At 41.8% G+C, this 21,990-nt stretch overlaps 2 protein-coding genes and 1 long non-coding RNA gene across 4 annotated transcripts in view; 2 read left to right on the forward strand and 1 right to left on the reverse strand.

Annotated features, from left to right (window-relative positions):
* Positions 1–3,944, forward strand: part of ANO1 (anoctamin 1) — a 71,266-nt gene extending 67,322 nt beyond the window's left edge. Inside the window, exons 26-27 of the mRNA XM_053945421.1 lie at positions 405–510; positions 1,422–3,944. Coding sequence (XP_053801396.1) covers positions 405–510; positions 1,422–1,682 — 367 coding nt within the window. The 3' untranslated portion in view covers positions 1,683–3,944. The remainder of the gene's footprint in view (positions 1–404; positions 511–1,421) is intronic.
* LOC128789434 (uncharacterized) lies at positions 1,485–13,130 on the reverse strand. 2 transcript variants are annotated; one of them, XR_008431412.1, is made up of 3 exons: positions 13,066–13,130; positions 8,036–8,147; positions 1,485–1,567 (listed from the first exon to the last, which is right to left on the reverse strand). It is a non-coding gene; the product is annotated as an uncharacterized LOC128789434 (long non-coding RNA). The 2 variants fall into 2 exon arrangements; XR_008431411.1 differs by lacking the exon at positions 1,485–1,567 and adding an exon at positions 6,598–6,877.
* A 160-nt stretch (positions 13,131–13,290) lies between these two features.
* Positions 13,291–16,724, forward strand: FADD (Fas associated via death domain). The gene is made up of 2 exons (XM_053945420.1): positions 13,291–13,763; positions 14,079–16,724. Exons 1-2 carry the CDS (start codon positions 13,385–13,387, stop codon positions 14,363–14,365), a joined length of 666 nt encoding a protein of 221 aa, XP_053801395.1. The 5' UTR covers positions 13,291–13,384; the 3' UTR covers positions 14,366–16,724.
* The last annotated feature ends 5,266 nt before the right edge of the window (positions 16,725–21,990 follow it).

Below are 21,990 nucleotides of genomic sequence, written 5' to 3' on the forward strand. Positions count from 1 at the left end.
TTCTCTTCTCTCCACATGGCAAAATTTAGCTTCACCCTTTTGCTAATCACGTGTTAAACACGTTCTATGAATCTGAGATCAGTATTTTTGTCTTTAAAATTAGTTTGAAAAATATATGTTGCCTTTTTACCTATGTTAAAATAAATCACCTGAGCTGTGTAGTTCACTCTCTCTTATGCAAAATTGATATGCAGTAATCAGAGGGTATTAAGATGAATTAACCTTTAATTTTAAGGCTAACTTGAAGACTATGTGAAAGTTTCAGCTGTGTCTTGTTTCTGAGAGGTTAATACAGTGAACTTTCTTTAGACAGTTCCATTTATTGTTTGACTGTTTGTTAATAACTCCTTCCGGTGCCAACATTTCTGAATTGCACCCCTGATTTACTGACTCTTGTTTTGCAGGTACAAAGATTATAGAGAACCCCCCTGGTCTGAAAACAAGTATGACATTTCGAAGGATTTCTGGGCTGTCCTAGCAGCAAGACTGGCATTTGTGATAGTTTTCCAGGTAGGTGACACCCCAGGTGCTTGGAAATAAGTTATTGGGCCAAAGAAATATCTTCTTTACCAGTTGTTTCATGGAAAAGCCAAAGAAATTTGCCCATCTTCATCACCCTCTTTGTCCCACCTATCCAGGCATTGGTATATCCTCAGTGGAAAAAATCATCCCCAAGGATTCCCTGAGCTGGTTTGATGCAGAACAACTTAATGACCTTAGAGAACAGCAAAGCACAAGGCTGGTACTAATTAGATCCCACCAATTTCTCCCATAGGACATCAACAGTTTCACTGAAGCAGCATCAATTTAATCCAAAATAATTTTTAAAGCTAGCCAAGAAATGAGATTTTCAAAATTTTCCAAGTTCAATTTACATCTGAATAAGAAGCCAAAATCTTGTAATTTGTCCTTAAAAGACATTATTTAATCACAACAGTGATGCTACTTATTGTGACACAAATGCTTTAAGTCTGCCTTATCTGAATAACTTGTTTCAAAACTTTTATTGGTTTTTTTTTTTATTAAAAATTACCTTTTTGGGAAAGACGACCCCTTCCTTGAGTCAAGGTTTTTCAATTAGAAAAATTCAATTGGAATGTATTTTACCAACTTTTACCATTTTACCTCTTGTATTTGCTTCTGCCTTCCTGATGTAAATCTCATGAGCCACTCACCAATTGCAAATTCCTTTGGATTTCTAAGTGGCTGCAGTGTCAGGATTGGTACATACATCATAGAGGTCTATACCTAATGTATTTCTCTACTTCTAGCACACACAAAGCAGTTAACAGGAATTTGGTCCCATAGTCCAACTCAAATATTGTCCTCTCTTCATTTTTCCTTCCTAAGTGCCCTCTCCTTTCCCTACAGCCACCCTTTAATTTGACCCCGCTGACACTTTCTCACAACTTCATTTTCAGAACTTGGTCATGTTCATGAGTGAATTTGTTGACTGGATTATCCCAGACATTCCCAAGGACATTAGTCAGCAGATTCACAAGGAGAAAGTTCTCATGGTGGAGGTCTTCATGAGGGAAGAGCAAGGGAAGCTGCAGATGCTGGAAACCTGGAAAGACAAGGACAAGAGAAAAGGGGAAAACTGTAACAACCACAGCCCCAGGCTCTCGAGGAGCCGCAGTGGGAGTTTGTCCTCCTGCCATTCCTATCCTCTGGACGTTTAGGAGAGGAGGGAGCTGAGTCTGTCAGGGCATTCCAGAGACAAAAGCCATGGCACCAAGGGCAGGATTCCGGTGACGGACACCCCGGTGCATGTAGAAGGATGTGCTGCCATTTCGCTCCCATCTTTGTGAGAAATGCCCTTCTTGCAAACATGGAGGACCACATTCTATTTCTGACAATGTTGGGGTTTTGTTTTGTTTTCTTTTGTTTTCTTTTGCACAAGCAGTAATGCAGGGAGTTTTTATATTTCATCCTTAGGTAACGCTATTGATGTTGGCGTGCATTAAGAAATGCAGGTACTTAGGACAATCTTGCTAGAGATATTCTCTGAGAATCTGATCTTAGCCTATCAATTAGCTAATGAAATAAAGCTAAATTTGAAGTCATAATAATAATAATAATGCTAATTTGAACTATTTTTGGAGAGCCGGGTTTGAAGGTCCATGGGGTAACTTGCTAAATTATATGCAAAATCAGTATTCCCTCGTATTTCATAAACTGACTTGCTTCCCAAGGCTGGGTTTAGCTCTGTGAACCTGAGCTTTGGAGTCCCAAAGGTGTGGCAGGGACTTGTGGCAGCCTGCTGTGTCCCCCAGACCCTCCCTGGGGCACAGCTGCATCTGGAAACATCAGCACCGGGATTCTGGGCAGTGCTTTCTTGGCAGCAGCAGCAGCAGCACAATTCCAGAGATCCTCCCAGCAGGTCCATGGTCACAGAGCATTTGCTAAATGACCTGAGTTAATGAGCACACAGAGAGATCTAGTGACTCTCACTGCCCTGCCAAGCACTTGCACACTGCTGTTGCCGAGGAAATCCCCTTTTCCCGATGTTTCTGCACATCCCTGTCCCAGCCTGGCTTTTCCCTGTAGCCCTCTGGAGCAGGAGAAGGGAGTGCTTGCACCCGTGTTTCACAGCCAGCTTTTCCCACAGACTTTCTGCTGTTGGCTGGCACTTCCCAGAGGCTGTGCCAGAGGACTAAATCCCAAATGCATCCCACTTACTGTCTTCAGTGGAAGCTTTGCCTGCACTGGGGCTACAGGACCAGACCATCAGCTAGTTACAGGAATTTTCTTTTGTCTTAAAATCCTCAGTGTTTTGTACAAGGAGCTTTTCCCTAAAGTATAAGTCTGAAATCCTTACTTACCATGACTAGCTAAATCCCATCAGTACAGCTCTTTTTAAGCATAATATGTTTTTGTTTTGCTTTGTCAACCTATAAACTGCACTTCCAAATAATATTGGTGCAATTAACCTAATATCTTTTATTGCTTTGTCTTGTCCATGGCACTTGCATTATAAAATTGAAAAAGAAAATAAAAATGAAAGATTTCTTTAAAGTCTAACTACTGTATGGTTTGTTACAAAACCAAACTGTTTTCAAGAGGTTAGTTATTTCTTTTTTTCTTTCTTTTTTTTTTCTTTGCCAAACTAATTTAAAGATTAATGCTAGAACTCTAAAAAGAATGCCATATATAGCTTTTGATATATTTATTTGTTTTAAAGTATGTGATAAACTTGATATTTTTCTGTAGTCTGTCCAAAGAAGGTACCAAAAGAGAAATTATGTGGAAGAAAGAAAATGGTATTAACCAAATATTCTTGAAGCTTATTTAAAATATTGATCCAACCAAAGATTTTTATTAATAAAGGGCTTATATTTTGTTAACTCTTGTTTCTGTTGTATTTTGACTTGCAGGAATGTCACTATTTTTAAAATTTGTACCTTATGATAGTGTGTTGCTGTAGGGCCAAATTCTGTGTGATTTATTCCCACATAAATGTAATGCCTGGTTAGTAAATGTTTACCAGATCAGGCCCACTGACTGCAATAGGACTGGGGAGAAATCAAGCAGAATTCTGTCCACACATTTTGTTGAAAACATGTTCTTACTCTCATTCCTTGGTAGCCCAAAAGATCCAGGAGAAAGCCAAACTAACTATTCTGAAGAGAAATCTTAGGGATTGTCCTCGAAGGGGATTTAATCTGTAAATATTGACCTGAAAGTGTTCCCAACTTAATACTGACATTCCTGTAAATGGTGGAACTGTATCTTGAACACATACTTATATGAATTTTTCATTATTTGCTGAAATCATGGAATAGTAACAGTTGCTTATACTTTCTTTTGTACAGTAAATTGTTTGAAATTGAATTTTGTATATAAAAATCTGTATTACTACTTAGATATCTATAAAATTCTTTCATGGAATCATTTTTTAAGAAAAGCAAATATATATTAAATCTGTTTTATTTTGTTGGGTTTTTTTTTTTTTTATTTTTCTTTGAACACTTATTTGAAATAAACTTAAATATCCAAGAGTTTCTCCTGTGGGACAGGTTCTGTTCCCAACCCTCCTGGGTTCTGGGCATACTCGTGCTCTGAGTATACAGACATCTCCCTAAAAATGTCCCACATAGGTCAGGTGTTTGAGCTGCTTTAGAGAGCCACTTGGAGATGAGTGAATCACACCTGAAATCCATCTCCAGGAGCACAAAGGGAGTTTTTGGCTGCAGAATGGCTCCACTGTGCCTGTCACATTTCCACTACCCTGAGGGACCTGTCCAAGCAAAGCTGGCCTCAGAATCTCACTTGCTGATGGCAATTTTTTTCTCCCTCTCCCATTTAACTGTCATGTGAGAAGGCAAAGCATGAGGCTTCACACCAGCCCTCCTTTCCTTGATGGAAAATATTAATGCTCCAAGTCAGGAAATTTAGCTTAGAAGGTGGGAATTGTGTCCTGAGAGAATGGATATGGACACCAGAAGCAGGTAAACCACAGTCTAGCTGGTAACTGTGTGGGATTGTTAGTTATTAAAAACAAAATAGTACATATAAGCTCATTAGATGTAAGATAATGCCATCCAGAAAACCACTTGCACTGTGGTTGTGGTACCTTTCCTGAAAGTTTTTTCATATTTGGGATGCAAAAAAAAAAAAAAAAAGCTTTAAACAATAGCAAATTTGAGGCAGGAAAGAAACTTAAAACAGGGAAGCAGGGATCTGGAAGTGATCAAAGAATACCTGCACATGCCTTGTTGTGACTCTCAGTGACCAGGTTTGATGAAAGATAGCAAACCAAATATTTCATTTGTGCAAGTGAACACTGAATTCTGTTTTGGTATGACACCATGCCCATGACATGCAGTCAGCCTGTTCTTGGCATGCTTCTACCCCAAAACCATAAGCACAAAACCATTTCCCAGCCCGGATTTGATCAAAGAAAAACAAGTCTCAAACCCAACATATTAATGTATTGAAGAGGAAAGTCATGGCATCCATTTGCTTGGTCCAAGAGAAAATGCAGACCTTGGGGAAGATTCCTGCTGGAAATGGCTGCAGGGGCCACTTCTGAACCATTGCTGAATCACTGTTTGCTGTTTGCTGTGCGAGGTTGGTAGCAAAAACACGATGTCTGTCAGTGCATCCGAGGAGGAAGCTGTTCCCACCCCAAGTGCTGCCAGTGTGAGTCTGAATCTCCTGGATTTCCATGTCATTGTGTTTCCAAGATACTGTCCTACAAATATTTTGCAGTCTTAAATAGCTTAAGGGTGAATAAGTCTCACATCAAGGCACAGACACATTTCTATTTTTAACCCCCCTACGCTCTCTGGTCCTGAGCTGTTAATGATCTTTTTGGCTGTTGTGATTTCCAATAAGCAATAATAATTTACTTTTCATCTTGATTCCTCCAGAGTCTGACCTCTCCCAGAGTTCCATACATCACTTGAGTGCATTTTTATTTTCCTATGAAATTTTCAGAGTAAACAAGTTCTCTTCCTCTCACCACTGAAAAAACCCCATCTTAAAATTTATATGAATTCCATTCAAACTCTGGTTCAATTCTTTGCACATTCAAGCACTATTTATTCCATAACTAAACACAACATGCCATTTTTAGTATAGCAGAGAAAACCAAAGTTCTTTTTTTAACCTTCTTTTTTTAGGCCAACAGGCCTTTCTGAAGAAAAAACTATGTATGTGGCTTCTTTTGAATTTTAACTTTATCCTTAATTTTTAAGGCTATGTTGGCCACCTGAAGCCAAAGAAAATATTTCCATTGATTCCCTTCAGTATGCTTTGCATGAGGTTTAGCAGTACTTATTGAGTGATTGGTTTCACTTTGGATAAAATAAAAACTCCTGACAGTTTTTGTAGGTTACTTTTCTAACCTTCAGTGTCAGCTAAAGCCAAAATAAATCGATGCAGATGTGTTGTGAGAGCAGAAAAGAGTTGGGTGCACCATTGAGCTGGTTACTATGAGGCAAAAGTCTTGGAAAATCCAAGAAAATTGAAGATTTTGAGGTCATAGCTTTCATCTGGCTTAGTACCATCTCTGGAAAAAAAATTATGCCAAAACAGGAAGTGTATCTGTTCGGATGACCACAAGAAACAAGAACCAAAATACAAAATATTTAGCAGAGTGTTTGTGCTGAACAAGCTTAAGTGTAATAAAGTCCATTTTTCAGAGTGAGAGGCATGTGGTTAAGCAATTTATAAGAGAAGAAAAGGTTATTCTCTATTTTTACTGCTAAATGAGAAAATAGTGGTTATCTTCTCCAGCTGAACTATGAGATGGAGCTAAGGAAAAGGTGCAAAGTAGGGAAGAGAGGAAGAAAAGGCTTTTGCCAGCTGTTCCCAGACCAAGTTAGCTGACAGCCACGGAGTGGATTTTTCTGGAAAGAGGATGGATTCCCCTTGTAGGTGGGTGACGGGGCAGCCTTTGCCAGTGTTCCCACATGCCATCCCAACCATGCCAAGCCAGGCAGCGCCGTGGGTCTCATGTGGAGATGGAAGCTGGAAGGTTTTGCTCCTATGGGAGGAATGGAGCTCGTGAGCCTGGAATTCCCATCTGTCCTGGCAGCAGTGTGTAATCACAGGAACAGCTCACATTTCTCAATGTTTTAATCTCTGAAATACATCTCCAGGTAAAGAAGGAAGGTAATTGCAGGTAATTAGCCAGCAAGTGGGGAAGCAATAAATCCCAGCAGGCCAGACTGCTCTGGGTTTACTGCAAGAGGTGGTGTGTGTGCCCTGTGTGTCTGCAGGCTGGTGGGCTCTGACTCCTGGAACTGTCTGGGCATTTTGCTCTCCTCAGGCACTGCTGGGAGTGGAAAAGGGGAGTTGTGAGCAGGGAAGGAATGGTGAAACTCCTGCAAGCAAATCAACATGAACTTCAGCTCCATCTTCATCCTGCCTTCAAGGAGAAAGAAGTAAAAGTGAAAAGTAGTTCTGAACTTCTACTGAACCTCTTCCCTTTTGCCTCTCTGCCTTTGGCTTCTGAAACCAAGTTTCTCCACCTCTTTACAAGGCTTGCTTTTTAGAGCTGCTGAGCTAAGCTGGTAATCACCTCTGGGGCTTCTTGGGGATAAGAAGGGGCAATTAATTAATCACTGCCAGGTTTAGGTGCTTGGCAAAGATGTAGTACAGGCTCCCTTTCAAAAGCTTCGCTCCAAAAGTGGTGAAGCACAGCAAAGTATGGTTAGATGTGTATTTGAGTGATCAGAGAGGGTGAGATTGGGGTTGATCCTATGCTGCAAGTCATTTAATTTTGGTTATATCTATACAATGAAAAAAAAAGAAAACTCACTCTGTGGCTTTTCTGGCACCAAGCTGTGGCGTTTGTAACTTCCTCACTTCTTCTGAAGTATACAGACAGTAAGGAAAATAAATAAATGCTATATATTGTATTAGATTAATCCAGCCTTCTCTCAGGAAGTCACGCTCCCTTCCTGACTTTTCATCTCTGGGAACAAATGCAACAAGTTTCCCACATGTTTGTGTATGAAAATGGACTCCAAACTGTGGTTTAGGACTAGCTGGTATCTGGTTCTGACCACAGCACCGTGGACTAGCTCAAATTACAGCGTTTCTTCAGAGAGCAGAAAATAACACTTCCTCCCCAAAGAATCAAGGGAGAGGGATGATGAAACCAGATTTACTTTCTTATTTATTATATCTAAATCCCTGTGAGTAATTCACCCAGTCATATCCTGTATCACTTAGTGGCCACATAAAACTATTCATGTTTTAAAAGGAAATAACTGGATAATAACTGCACTGTGTTTGAACAGACGAGGCACTCCCTCTCTAATAGGAATTGAGTAAAAAACTTGCACCTTCCAAACTCCAGGACAGTGACTCAGATGGAAAATACTGCATTGGCATGTCCTGAAAAGAATGAAAATCCCAGATATCTAAGACAATGCTTGTTTCTAGGAAATAATCCCCACCTCTTGGCTTGTCGTTATCTCCAGTCACAGCAGTGAGTTCACAATACCTGAGTTTAACCCAAAAATCAAGTAAGTGTGACCAGGCTCACTAATTTTTACTTATTAAAGCAAAATTTCAGTACCTCTGAGAGACATTTAGGTATTTTCTGGTCTTTGAAGAGGCCACTCTGCAGGCTAGATGCAGGGACACGGTTGGGAAAAAATTTCCATTTTTCACTAGGTCCAAAGCAGAGTCTGTTGGTGCAGAAGAGATAAGAGCTGAATATTTACAGATATAAAAAAAAAAAAAAAAAAAAAAAAAAAAAAGAGAAATCACTGAAATCCCTGCTGCCATTATTTCAACTGCAATGCTCTGCAGCAGGCAATGGAGTGCTGCTCCTCAGTAAGGAAAGGGTAAGAAAACCTTTCCTTGGGTGAGAGGATGAAGCCCTGTGGTACAGAACTAATTACATGCCTGTAAGAAAACAAAAAGTGGCGCAAAATGGATCAATTTTCAGCAAAATAATTATTTTTGTTATCCTAACCTTTATTTTATAGCTGCTCGGAATAATGTATTTTCTAATACAGAGAAAAAGATGGACAATGAAGAAAAACACCTCAATTTGCAGAAAAAAAATGTTATTGTGGTAAGTATTTACCTTTTCATGGCTTTATCTGGTTTAGGAACTGGCAATACAGCAGCTCAGGAAAATAAAGAAAAAATTATACATACTCTGCAGAAATGAATTAGTATTAGTTTCCAAGCCTGGCAATCAGAGCTGCTGGATTATTTCCCTGCATGAATAGCAACTTCCATTTTGGATCTTAATTTGCTTTGCTTTGCCCTCAGTCAGTCACAGAGCAGGAATTGAATTGAATAGAAATAGAAAGGGCCCCAAAAGAGATCTAATGATTATTCACTGTTATTCAGGGACGTTTTGTCATTTCACAATGACATTCCTCTACAAACAACCCTTGCTCTCTGTCTTCTCTGTTCTTCTGTTTTTCCAAGTGCAAAATTGATGTTGCAGAGCTTAAGTAATAAATATGGTTTAGAGGAATGAGATGTGTTGGGTTAATATATACACACAGCTTTATTGACATGTGAAATGTTTGTTTGAATGATTTCATACTTCCATGGTATGATGAAAATTCACTACAAAAATAGGTAAAAAGTCAAGTCAGAGGTTTTTAGCCGGAGCAAATAAACAAAAATCTACAATTTACCCTTCCCCTAAAGTTAAACTAACTTCTTCTGCCAACAATAACACAACAGAACTGTATCAACAGAATTATATCAACACTTCTGCTGTTTCAATATTAAGTTCAAGCATCTGTTAACAACTTATTGCTTGTTGTTGTTGTTACTTGGCCAGATCTTTTATCTGTATACAACCTAGTCATGCCAGAGTTCACTCTCTTTTCAGGACTTATTTACTTTTCCCACACTCTGCTTTTAATTTTCTCTCTCAACCCACAATAATTTGACATTTCTTACGGGCCCTTTTCTCCTAAGATCCTCAGTCTCTTCACAAATGAATTTCTTTACCAGAGCACTTCTTTCTAGACTGGATGTTATAGCAACAGAGGGGTGATAGCTGGCAAAATAAACATGTACAGATCCATTCATTCACAAAAGAAAATACAGAAACTGTCTTCTCTTTGCTGAAAATGTGCATTTTAGGGTTTTGCAAAAAATGGGTGAGTAAGTACATTGAATAAATACATTAAGAAATTTTATGGAAATCAGTTTATTCCACATAGGAGTAAAAAAGCAAGCAAGCAAATTAAAAATCTCTTGCAGCCCAATTCTGCTAGCAGGGAGAGGGTTGCTTTTTTAATGCAAAATCCCCTCTTATCTTGAAGACAGCAAAGAAAAAATGAGATGTCATTAATCCCTTGGAAGACAAAAGTAGGTATATTAAAAGAAGTGTACAATCACCTGGGCCTCAAAAGAGAAACAGTTCCTCAGCACTGTCTGTGCCAAGGTGTTTGCCCAACCTGTCTCTCAGAACTGTCAGAATAAGGATTTTAAATCCCCCCTGGGATATGTGCTATTGAATTGCATGGGAAAGTAAAGAAATTATCAAAGCTGCTTCACTTAAAAACACAGCAGCTCCTAAACACTCCAGTTTCTCTGGGCCAGCAGCATGTCGCTTGCCTTGGCTGGAAATAGTGAAGGATCTTCCCAAGTTTCCACACAAACACACCTCAGTCACCCATAGTTCAGGACAGTCTCACACTTTGCCATTTTTGCAGTCCCCAAATGAGTGTTTTTGCCTGAATGTCCTGGTGACTGACACCTCCCCGAGGGCTCTGCTGAAATGAATCTTTTCATGCTCTCTTTGCCCTGCTCCTCCAGCAAGGACCGTGAAGTCAAAGCTAAGTCTGAAGCACTCCCAGGCTTCGAGCTCCCTCTGCAGTATTTTGCAAGGACTCGTCTTGCCTCGAGAAACATGAGGATTATTTGGTTAGGAACCAGATTATTCACAGCACTTAAATTTCTGGGAAACTTCCACTGAAATCAGAGCTGCTCCAATAAATCATTACTATTAAGTTTTATTCTGACACAGAAGTGCTTACGATGTGTTAGGCACACCTAATACTTTCTTTGCCAAAGCCCCACAAACTGCTACCAAAGGAAATCAGTGGAATAAAGCAATTTATCACTTGGGGTATTTTCATCGGTGAATGCATCCAAGTCAGGTTCAGACAGAATAAAAGACCCTGTTCAATCACTCTGCCTTCTGATAGGAGTGAGTTTAAAAGCATTTAAGTGTCTTAATTAAACACTGGTTTGTGTCTTTCAGTTTCACATTTGCTACTAATTTAGACACCTTTGGAATTACATAAATGTGCAGTGTCACTTTCACGCTCCTCGTACCTCAGTGCTGAATCTGGCCACCAGGTTTGTATGAACTGATTAAAATCTCAGTCAACGTTGTTTTCAATTGCATGTCAGGGTATAGAGAATAAAGGCATAAACTGAGCTGATTTGGACTTTTCTCATGTAGATTTGTCTCTGGATTAGTTGGTTGCCATCACCAAGCACCATGTGATTTGGTCCCTGCTGTTTTGTAGAGTCACCTTTGCTGGCAAAATTAAAAAGAAATTTTATTTAACTGGATTTTATACTTCTTATACCATTACAAAGGTTACTCCTGCTTCATTAATGCACACACAGCAAGTATATTTCTCCTATGCTACCCTTTTTGTTAATGTCTCTCCTTGAGTTTAAAGTATATTCAGGGCTGAAAAAAAAAAAAAACACCTCTTAAATCAGGCACATCTTGTCCCAGCTCAGATTCACAGTGACAATTCCTCTCAGTCTTTGCTTTACCACGAGACCCTGTAACAAGTTAATTCCCTCCCGTTTGCAGCATTTAGGGAATACACAAAAATATCTAGTGGGTTTATCTAAGGAGGGCTTGTGCCTGTGGGAGTTTTAGAAATGTTTTGGGGGTTGGTCTTCATGTAGGAATGTGAGAGTGGAGACAGAGATGAGGAAGATGATAGTGTTTAAGTCCATTTATCAGTCAGAAACCTTTCTATAATGAGAGAACATAGGTCTGTGAGTGTGTTGTAAGAATAATAAATTAAAGTGTGCTGGAAACAACTGAGGAGCAGGGTAACTTGGGGAATCAACATGCCAGTGCTCACAGAAGGAACAAGGAAATCTCTGAAATATCTACATGTGCTGAGAAGAAAAGCCAAAAGGCACCTACAAAACAATGGGATGAACTTGATCTTTCCCATTTAAGAAAAGTTCACAACCTTCCACCTTGTGTAAGAGTCGCCTCTAAAATACAGGGACTTAACATTTGCCCTATTTCTTGCCTTTTAAAGGTCAGGAGGTACTTTGTGTCACAATTAATCTTTGTGAGGAACAAAGGCCAGACTGCATGCCCTGTACTTCCAGGGAAAGACTGGGGGTCTCTGGGAGCAGCGGGGGCCACAGCAGGAGGCAGCTGTCAGGCAGGGAAGCCATGGGAATGGCATCTCTTTGGGAGCAGGGCTCTGTTGGGGCCTTTCTAGCTCTTTGTGGAGAAAGCCATTTATAGAATCATAGAACCATGGAATAATTAAGGTTGGAAAAGACCTCTAAGATCATTGAGTCGAGCCATTACCCCAGAACTGCCAAGTCCACCACCATGTCTCAAAGCACCACATCTGTATGTCTTTTAAATCCCTCTAAGGATGGTGACCCCACCACTTCCCCATGGCAGCCTGTTCCAATGCCTGTCCAACCTTTCAGTGAAGAAATGTCTCCTAATATCCCACCTAAACTGCCTCTGGTGATTTTCCTCCTATCCAGCCCCTTTTCCTTGGGAAAAGAGACCAACCCTCTCCTGTCTCCATGCTCGTCTCAGTGAGCTGTGGTGAGCCAGAAGGTACTTCCTGAGCCTCCTCATCCCCAGGCTGAACCTTTCATTCTTGAGCTGCTTTTCTTTCCACCTTTTGGAAAAAAAAAAAAAAAAAACAACAAAAACACAGAGATTAACCCTTACTGGGGTAGGTGCTCAGAAGAAGTCCAATGATTCAGTATTAAACAGGAAATCTACAGTTCCCTGACTTCAGGCTTAGACTGGTGAGGTCACACCTTGAGTCTTGTGTCATGGTCTGGGTTCCTCGATTCAGGAAGGCCACTAAGGAGCTGGAGCATGTCCAGGGAAGGGAATGGAGCTGGGGAAGGGTCTGGAGTACCAGGAGAGGCTGAGGGAACTGGGAAAGGGGCTCAGCCTGGAGAAAAGGAGGCTTGGGGGGGACCTTCTGGCTCTGCACAATTCCCTGACAGGAGAGGGCAGCCAGGGATGGTCGGGCTCTGCTTCCAGGGAACAAGTGACAGGAGAAGAAGACAAAGTCTAAGCTGCACCAGGAGAGGTTTAGGTTGGATATTAGGAAGAATTCCTTTGCAGAAAGGGTGATCAGACGTTGGAACGGGCTGCCCAGAGAGGTGGTGGAGTCACTGTCCCTGAAGTGTTTAACAAAAGGCTGGATGTGGTTCTCAGTGCCATGCTCTGGTTGGCATGGTGGTGTTCAGTCATAGACTGGACTCGATAAGCTCCGACGTCTTTCCCAAGCGAAGTGATTCAGTGATTCTGTGACTCTGTGATTCTGTGACTCTGTGATTCAGTGATTCTGTGACTCTGTGACCTGACCACGGCTGAGGTACCGGGGCTTCTCCTGCAGCAGGACACCGGCCGCGCCGAGCTGGGTTCCAACACATGCTCTGCACTCAGCAGCACCAAAGAAGCTGGTTCTCCTCGGGAGGGGTTCTCGGCAGAGGGTCCCTAACCCCAGCTTAGGCGGCGGCGAGGGGATAAACCCCTCCCCTCACGGGCGGCGGCGCGGCCGCCATCTTGGGCCGGGGGGCGGGAAAGCCGCGGTGTCACGTGAGTTCCGGGCGCGGGTCGAGTCGCGTCGGTATCGTCCCGGTGTCGGCCCGCCCGGGTCTCTCCGTGTTCCCGGGAAGTCACTCTGCGCCAGCAGGAATGGATTTCCTCTCCGGAGGATTGGGACAGGACGCCGAAATCCCCCCCGCGCGGCCTGTGCCGGGCGCGGGGCCCGGCGCCGTGGATCGTTTCCTGAGCCTGCAGCTCTCCATCTCCTCGGGCCTGTCGGTCACGGAGCTCGACGCCATGAAGTTCCTCTGCCGCGACAAAATTAAGAAGGGAAAGCTTGAGGCGGTGCAAATGGGCCTGGAGCTCTTCAGCATCCTGATGGAGCGGCAGCTAATCGCGCACAACAAGCTGGGATTCCTGAAGGAGCTGCTGCAGCACATCGGTAGGGGCGATTTGCTGTCACTAGTGGTGCAGTTCGAACAGAGAGAACTTCATGTCCAGGATGATCAGCCAGATGAGCATGAAAAACGTAGGTGGATTATTATATATATACATATAGAGGGTTTTTTAATATAGTTATATCCCCGCATATATCGCTCCCCAGCAACCCCAGTAAATGTGAACACAAAACATGTTTTGGGCTGGAATTTTCCCCCCTCTTTTTTATCTTACTTTTATCTTTTGGGATTCCAAGTTATCCGGTGGCTTCTGTAGAACTCTCAGTACGTGCCGTGCACATACTGGAGTAGTGGCATTTTGCTGAAATAAAACCAAGAACTTCCAAACGTTTTATTGAGTTTCTTAGTAAATGCATGGCTAACTTGATCTGCTTCTGCTGTTTCAGTTCTCCTGAAGGCAGCTTTTGATGTCATTTGTGCCAGTGTTGGGAGAGAATGGAAGAAGCTGATGCGAGAACTTGGGCTGCCAGAGGTGAAGCTGGACAAGGTGGAGGCAGCCTATCGATTTGATTTGGAGGAAGAGGTTTTTCAGGCACTTCGGGAGTGGCAGAAGTGGAAGGGGAAGGATGCAAAGGTAGCTGACTTAATAAAAGGCCTCCGGGGCTGCAACCTGAATTTGGTGGCAGACAAAGTTGAAGAGAAGATCGCACAGGTGACCACTGGAACCAAATGAAAACAGTGCAAAACTATGAATAAAAAAAGTCAGAGTGCCTTCTTCTCTTCTGGACCAAAATAACTATCACTGGCTGCTTATCATGCCATTTATTTATGTGCCTTAATAAGTTAATTTGTGCTCAGGTGAAAATTGACATGGAAACAGATTCCTTTCAGAGAGCACTTTGTAGTTTGATGCTTATTTCAAGATACTTTACTTTCACAAGATCTGAACTCCATTTTGTAGAAATTCTCACACTTTTGTTCTGCCACTCACCTGAAAAGATTTGCTTTGCTGCAGGCACCTTTCAGATGCATCTCCACTGGAAATACATCCATGGGATACTTCTGAGGCTACTGAAATTTAAAATTTCATGGGGTCGTTGGATTTTTTTTTTCTTTTATGGCCTGTTATAAATACACTGTGACAGGGAGAAGGAGTAAATCTTTCAGCTGGGCGCTGGCTTTTCTTTTGGAGTAGCAAAAAATAATATCTTAGGTAATTTGTCAAATATATTTGCTCTCCATGAAAGTATATTAAGACAACTGTAACCTCAGACTGCAATGCAAGAGGGACATTAAATATTGTGGTGGCTTTCTTGGAAAAAAATGTGCCCAGGTTTGAAATTGAAATCAAATGTCTGCATCAAGTGCCTTTAGCGTCCTGAAGGAAGTGTTCTCCTGAAACTATCCAAGAAACTGTGTCACACAGATGTTTACAGCAGCCTCTTTCCAAAGCTGTGAATACTTTAGGGCTCTTTGCTGGGCATCCTTCTGTGGCCTCTGTCACAGAGGCTGCTGGTGTGTGCTGGAAGGTGTGAGCCACTCCCAGAGGGAGCAGGATTCATGAACCTCTATCAGATGCAGTTCTCAGCTTTCATCTGGAACAACCTTCAGTCAGTGGCCTTCATGCCTGACCTACGGCTGGAGAAATTGCACAGTCCAGGACATACAGGGCTGTAGAGGCCTTGGGGGAGAATCCCATGAAGTCACTACTGCTTGAACAGCTGCAGGATCCTGTGTTTCTGCAAACATCTCCCAAGTGCCTAGCTAGATTCTGGAAGAGGTTTTATTGCTGCTGCACCTGTGGGACTTCAACTCTTTCCAAGTTGTTTTTATGTGGTGCCATTGCTGTGAAGGCCGGGTGTCAGCACATAACCTGTCACTGCTCTGCAGAAACGTTGTGACACTGACAATTTTCAGGTTTTCATTGCACGTGGTGCCTCTTGCTCAAACAGTGAGGCTTGAATACTTAATTGTAGTTAGTGGAAACTGCCCTAAGTTCACATGATAGAAAAATCATTGCAGAGGTTTTTCCCCTTCAGTGATTCTTTTTCACATTCCTAGAAATGCTCAAGGCCAGGCTGGATGGGACGTGGAGCAACCTGGTCTAGTGGAAGGAGTCGTTGGTTGGAACTGGAAGGTCTTTTAGGTCCCTCCCTGCCCAAACCATTCCAGGCCTGTGTGCTGATTCTCAGTGTCTTTCCAATTTGGTATATTAAGTATCACTGGTTGTATCCAAGCAAAGGAGTTGCCACCTTTCCTCCTTTCGGACAGGCAGAGTTCTCCAAGTTCTTATTCCCCTTTACTTGTATCAATTATCAATTCTAGGCTCCCAGTAGGAGATGCTGAGCTTCAGCTGAATGACAAGCTCAGCTGTTTTGGAGATTTTTGTTTCATAGACATCAGGAGTACTCATTCTGCAGTATCTGAAGAAAAGGATTGCTCCAGCAGCTTTTCCTTCCTGCCTCTGAGCAATCCCTGGGAGCACAGCAGAGGAGTGGAAGTGAGCAGGATGAGTTATGTGAGTGCTCAAACAGCTCTGCAACAGCTCCAAGTCCAGTCTCTGCTGAAGTGCTTTTCTTATCCACTTTTAATAAGTCTTCTGCTTCACCAAGGAGATTTATGTGGAATAGGAGGAGGCTACTGCCTACTGCATACAGCCAGGATATTTTAGGAATCAGTTGGAAAAACCTGTTGGTTGTAGCCAAGCACTCATCAGCTACAAGAAATATTCTGCTTCAGGAGGAAAAACCTCTTGTTTCTCTAAGGATTTTGTACATCCTTTAACTGTGTCTGAAAGCAATGACCTAGACTGCATCAATCTGTGCCATACCTCAGGGCCAATTAAGACTGTTTTATGAGAGATTAGAATGTTGTTTATGTGAAAACAAAACCAGCTGAAATGAAGGGGACAAAATCTTTTTATTGGGAGGAGGGATAAAGGGTGCAATTTGTAAGGGAATGTTTTCTGATCCAGTTGACAATCTTTTCAAATTAAAACACCTTGAGCTCCTATACATATTTTTATAACTTGAATTAAAATTTTATATTGTATAATTTTCTGTACATTTTATTAAAAATAATTATTTAAAAAAACAAAATCAATGGAACGCGTTTTTTTCTTGTTTGATGGGATTGCTGTCTGAAGTAAGATCTCTGACTAGGAGAAAGTGGATGTTAAGGATACTCTGAAAGCACAGAGTGGTGCTAAACAGGCATTGTGTTACCAGTGCCCTTCTTGGGACATTAAAAAAGCAGAGTGTTTTGCCAGTTGAGTTTCTCAGAAGTGCTAAACAGGCTGCAGTTTGCCAGCAGCAGCAGCATTTGAATGCTGTCGCTTAGGGAGGTGTAAGGAAAAAAAGATTCCCTGCCAGCCCTCAGGAGCCCAAACTTGAGTCCCAGTGTGCCTGGGAGACAGGCTGCCTGTGGGTAGGCTTCCTTCTCTTTTCCTCTGCTCTTCCTTCCTCTTTTCCATGCTGTTAAGGATGTTATATTTGTTATATAATTAATTAAAAATCCAGCTCCTTGTTTAGTGTAAGCTTGATCAGGCTTTTAGAGGACATGCTCAGAACGAATTGACAGAGGCTCCGGTGCTCTGTGGAGTGTCAGTCTGCACTTAAAGCTGTGAGTGAGTAAGACAAATAACTTAATTGCCCATTTTATCAAATCCTTTAGGACGCTCTGCAAGAGTATGTGCCTCTGAGGAATTACTCAAACCTTTTTCCTTTTGGCCTCGTGAGAGTAATCTTTCCTCACAGCCTTGAGAAAACAGCACATCAAAACATGTGGAGAGTTAAAAGTGTTATCTCGGGAGAATTCTCATCTTGGAGGATTGCTTTTTCATGTCACTTCTCAGTCCCTTTCAGCACTTGCTTGCCATTGCCTATGATTTTTGAAGATATCAATTATAATTACATATTGAGGTGGTTTTCTTTTTTTAAATTGCATTATTTTCATTACTGAGTTAAAAGAAGTTTTCTAGACTATTAATTAAAAATCCTCTTACACAATTTGGGTTGTGAACATTTCAAATACAATGCTTTGGTTTCCTTTTCTCCATTCTCCACACTCAGGCAGCTGCATTTCCTCCAGCCTTTGTTTCATTCCTAAAATAATTGTCTCCTTTCTGAAATCTAATTGCTTCATTTAATTGTTTAATGCAGAAAGCATAATAACAGACTGTGTCTCCAAGCTCTCTCTGGTGCTCAGCATGTTCTTAATTCAGGCTTTTTGGCTGAGCATTTTTCAATTCAAATTTATTTCTAATCACTGCCTTGTGCCCTTCTTCTTCTGCTTAAATCACCTATCTCCTTAAAATGTGTTCCAGCATAAATATTTTTCTAGGTTGTCTTTCCTCTTTGATTTATTGCTTTTCTCTGCCAGTGTTTTGGTGCTCTGGTGGAATTGAGAGAAATTAGCTCACCATTTCTACCATAAAAATAGGAATTGTGGGGGTGAGCTGAGGGTAGGGGAAGAAGTTGTGAGGAGAGGGTCAGGAACTTTTGGAGAATCTGTGTTTCAGTAAAAACTGTCGCAGCTGAGGATTGCTTCACGGGAGTAGGGTGTGTTGCAAAGTGTACTGTAGGTTCAGGGAAAGAAGGAAGCAAGGCTTTACTCAGCTGCTGGGAAAGGCAGAGTCAGGCAGCTCTCTGCGTGGGAATCTGCGTGGAACCAACTCTTAATCATTAAATAGTCCCATCCACAGACCCATTCCTGCTCCTGCCTCATTCCTGAGAGCGTTACACATACCTCTCTTAAAGCAGGCTGAAGTGAAAACAACAGGCTTGTTCTTGTGAAACATGATGTAATAGACACCATTAAAATCCCTGAAGCTGGCCATCCTGGTTGAGTTTGAATTCAGTGATTTCTCTGACTTGATAGGTTTTGGAAGCTGAAAGCCTTTTCCAAGTGCTCTGGGTGCTTGTTCAGCTCCTGCCTGGATGGCGGCTGAGCTCTCCTTTCTTTCGGCTTCTTGTGCTGTGTTGGTGCAGGTCACAGAAGTCCAGGCAGCTCTCAGAGTAACCAGCTCTTGTAGCAAAGTGGAAGGGTTTGTATGTGTTCTCTACTCAATAAAAAATAACAACTCCAAGGGAGGTCTTGAGGCTTCTCCAGTACAATGTAATAAAAAAGTGCCTTTGCTACGGAAAGCAGCTTAATGTCAACTTTGTATCTCTGCTGAGTGCTTCAAAAAGCTGTCAGACTGGTATTTTTTATTTACTATATAATGTTCAAGCCTTCAGAGCAGACGCTGATGCTGTGTGAAGTTACACAGACATAAAACTGGACCTTTGTCATGGGAGATGTAAAAAATACCCAACTGGGATTTTCTGTGGGAGGTGTTTCATTTACAGGTGAGCCTGGCTTTGGAGAACTTCTACAGAAAGCAAACATCTTGCCATTAAAAATGCTCACAATTTTTAAAATTATTTCTTCTCTATTTCTTAATTCTGCTAATCCTATTGGTCGCAGCAGGAGTATTAACTTTAAAAAAATTATTTGCAGCATTTAATCTGAGCAGTTCTTATTGTGGTCTAACTTCTAAAAGGGTTGTAGTAGCTATTCTGCAAGCGTACACACCACCTGTGGCAAAAAGGAAGTACAAAGTTTAAATTTATTTACAGAAGTTGGTGATTTTTGTATGCAAACCTGGTACTAGATTTTATAAACAGTGAGCATATAAAGGTGAGAAAGGTTTGACAAAAATGAAACTATAAAACCGTTCTTGCCATTAATGTCTGTATGTGAACAACTGAGCTAAAGCTTATCTTTGTTTCCCTCCCAGTCATCTCCTGAGAGGTGCTTTCTGTCACTCCCAGGCATATTGCCAAATTTTGAACAGAAATTGCCGAGAAAATGTGAATTAAAAGGGTGCAGCACTGGCAGGTCTGTGCCTCACATCCCACATTGTTTAATTTATGTTCTGCTCAGTGTAAGCAGAATTTATTCACAGCTTCTTGGCTGTGAAGTCCCTAACGTGGGAAAGCCAGGATAGCCTGAATTCCCCCCAAAGCCAGGGTTGCCATGGCAATCTGAGTGCACAGCAGTCCACGGGGCATGTGGCTGCAGCACGCTGCCTCCCAGCCATCCCAGCCAGCCCACAATGCTGGGAAGCTCTCACTAATTGTGGGATTTGCTGCACTCTCCACTCCGACCATGTCAGAAACCCAAAATCCGAGGGCAGGAATGGAAATGAAACTTCTTGGCAAATTCCCTCAGTTCCACTTCTCCCTGGAACAAGACATGTGAGAGAGCAGGGCTAAATATTAAGAAATATATATTTTTTTAAATTTTGTTCTCAGCATTAGTTTAGCATATGGTGCTTCCATTTCTGTTTCCAGCTGGAATGGTAAAGCTCCAGCTTGTGTATGTCACTGCATGTTTGTGCATGAAGTAGCTAATATATATGCAGATGAATTAAAACTAATTAGAGCTAAAGTCAGCAAAGTGCACATTTCTAGCTAACGGCAGCTCTGTTAGATGGCTCCTAATTAAGTTATTCACTGTGGACCTGCTCATCCAATTTTCTGTAAACCATGTTCTACTTTTTATCAAAAAAAATTAAAAAAAAAAAGTGAAAAAACTTATGTCTGAATCTTTAAATCAGAATGTCAAATTCCACATCTGGTCTGTGAATTTTCAGGGCTATTAAATGTTGAACTGTCTTTTAGAGGACTGTGTTTAAAAGGCACTTCACTTCATGCAGTATTTTTTCCCCTTAATTCCTGAAATGTCATGGTTAAAGGTCTCCAGCCCTGACTGACTGAACGTTTTCTTATATGACTCATGGCTGAGAAAGAATTTAAACCCCTTATTTTCACAACAGAGCTGAGCAAGAGGCAACCCCACACCCTGGTCTTTGTAAGAGTAATTCTGTGGATGGGACCCTTTTTTTTCCCACCCTGCATCCAGTAAATAAATATGCTGGGGAAGAAAGGTGCTTAGCCAAGATTCCAAATAATCCCTGAGCTCCTCAGGATCTGCAGCTGATGCCTGTGCTCCCTCCAGCCTCTGGGGGTAACTAAAAGCAGCTGGAACATGGCATAAGGTACCCTGATCATGATTTTCTCCCTAGGAATATCTTCTCCTTCCACCTAATTTGCCTTAAAGTGGGAATGGAGGCGGGAATCATCATGAGAGAGGGAAATCCTCAGCTTTAGAAATTCCTGATTCTTCCCTAATCACTTCCACTAGATATGATGCTGAGTGGTGTGAAAGGACCAGATCATTTTGCAGCTTGAAAGCCAAAGGCAGATTTGACTCCTGTGAATTAAGGTTTACAGAGGTGTCTAGACCAGAGTCTCAGAGAAGATGCCATCACACAGCTACTTAACCAAATTTAATGTCAACCAACACCTTTGAAAATCCAGAGTTTTCTTTGCACGCAATGTTTGTCTGTTTCCTAGGTTAGTATTTTCATTAGTTTATGGTTTATTACTATTAGGTTTGGTGGAATTTAGGTTGAATTGACTTTTTTGGAAGGTGATTTCTTTACTAATTGGTGATTCAAATAGGCTTGAGGTAGGTCTTCTGCCAGAAGGGGCCTCACCAGCAATTCTGATGTCTGTTCCTCGGGTCTGACTTGTGGGGAGCTCAATTTGTTTTGTGAGAGCTGAGAAGTTCCCACAGGCTAATTCAGAGGAATTAGAGAAGGAATTATAGAGAAATCAGAGCCCAGTTTCTTTTATTTAAAGAGTACCTGGAGTGCCCCATAGGCTTGTCCCATTTTCACCTTTAAAAGTTACTTTCATCCCTTATCTCCTTTCCACCAACTCATCCCCCAGCTCATCATTAAATGCTGAATAATTCCAACACTCAGGCCTGAAGGAGGACAAACCCTCGTTTTCTTGGTTGTTTGAAGAGGACTCTGACAGTTCCTGAATCACCCCTGGTTATTCAGACAGCCTGTTCCAGTGGTTTTTCATGCATTCAAATAGGGTACGACACCCTCAGCTAGGGAAAAATGGGCACGGATGGAATTGCCATGGTACCTGTAAGCAGGTCAGGGAGTATCCTGGTTCTGCAACATTATCATGTCAGATGTCACAGCAGCAGTGGCAGCTTCCTGCTCTAGTTATTGGGATTTTTTTCCTCATGCAAAGAGAAGGAATGGGGGAGCTGCAGGCCACAGGGAACTGCCAGCTTCTCTCAGTCGTGTATTTTGGTACTACAAAGGTGGCATTATTAAAGGCAGACAAAAAAAGCCTCTAAATCATGCAACCAAAGTGAGCCCTAGGAGCTGAAAAACCCTTCCTTTGTGCACTCAGAAACCTTGCTATGACATAGCTGGTGTCTGGATACAGAGGCTTTTCTGCAGCATTTTGGCTGTAATTGAGACATGCTATCTCCAGGAGCATTGAAAAC

The sequence above is a fragment of the Vidua chalybeata genome, chromosome 6 (genome assembly GCF_026979565.1).
Source record: "Vidua chalybeata isolate OUT-0048 chromosome 6, bVidCha1 merged haplotype, whole genome shotgun sequence".
In the NCBI taxonomy this organism is placed as follows: domain Eukaryota; kingdom Metazoa; phylum Chordata; class Aves; order Passeriformes; family Viduidae; genus Vidua; species Vidua chalybeata.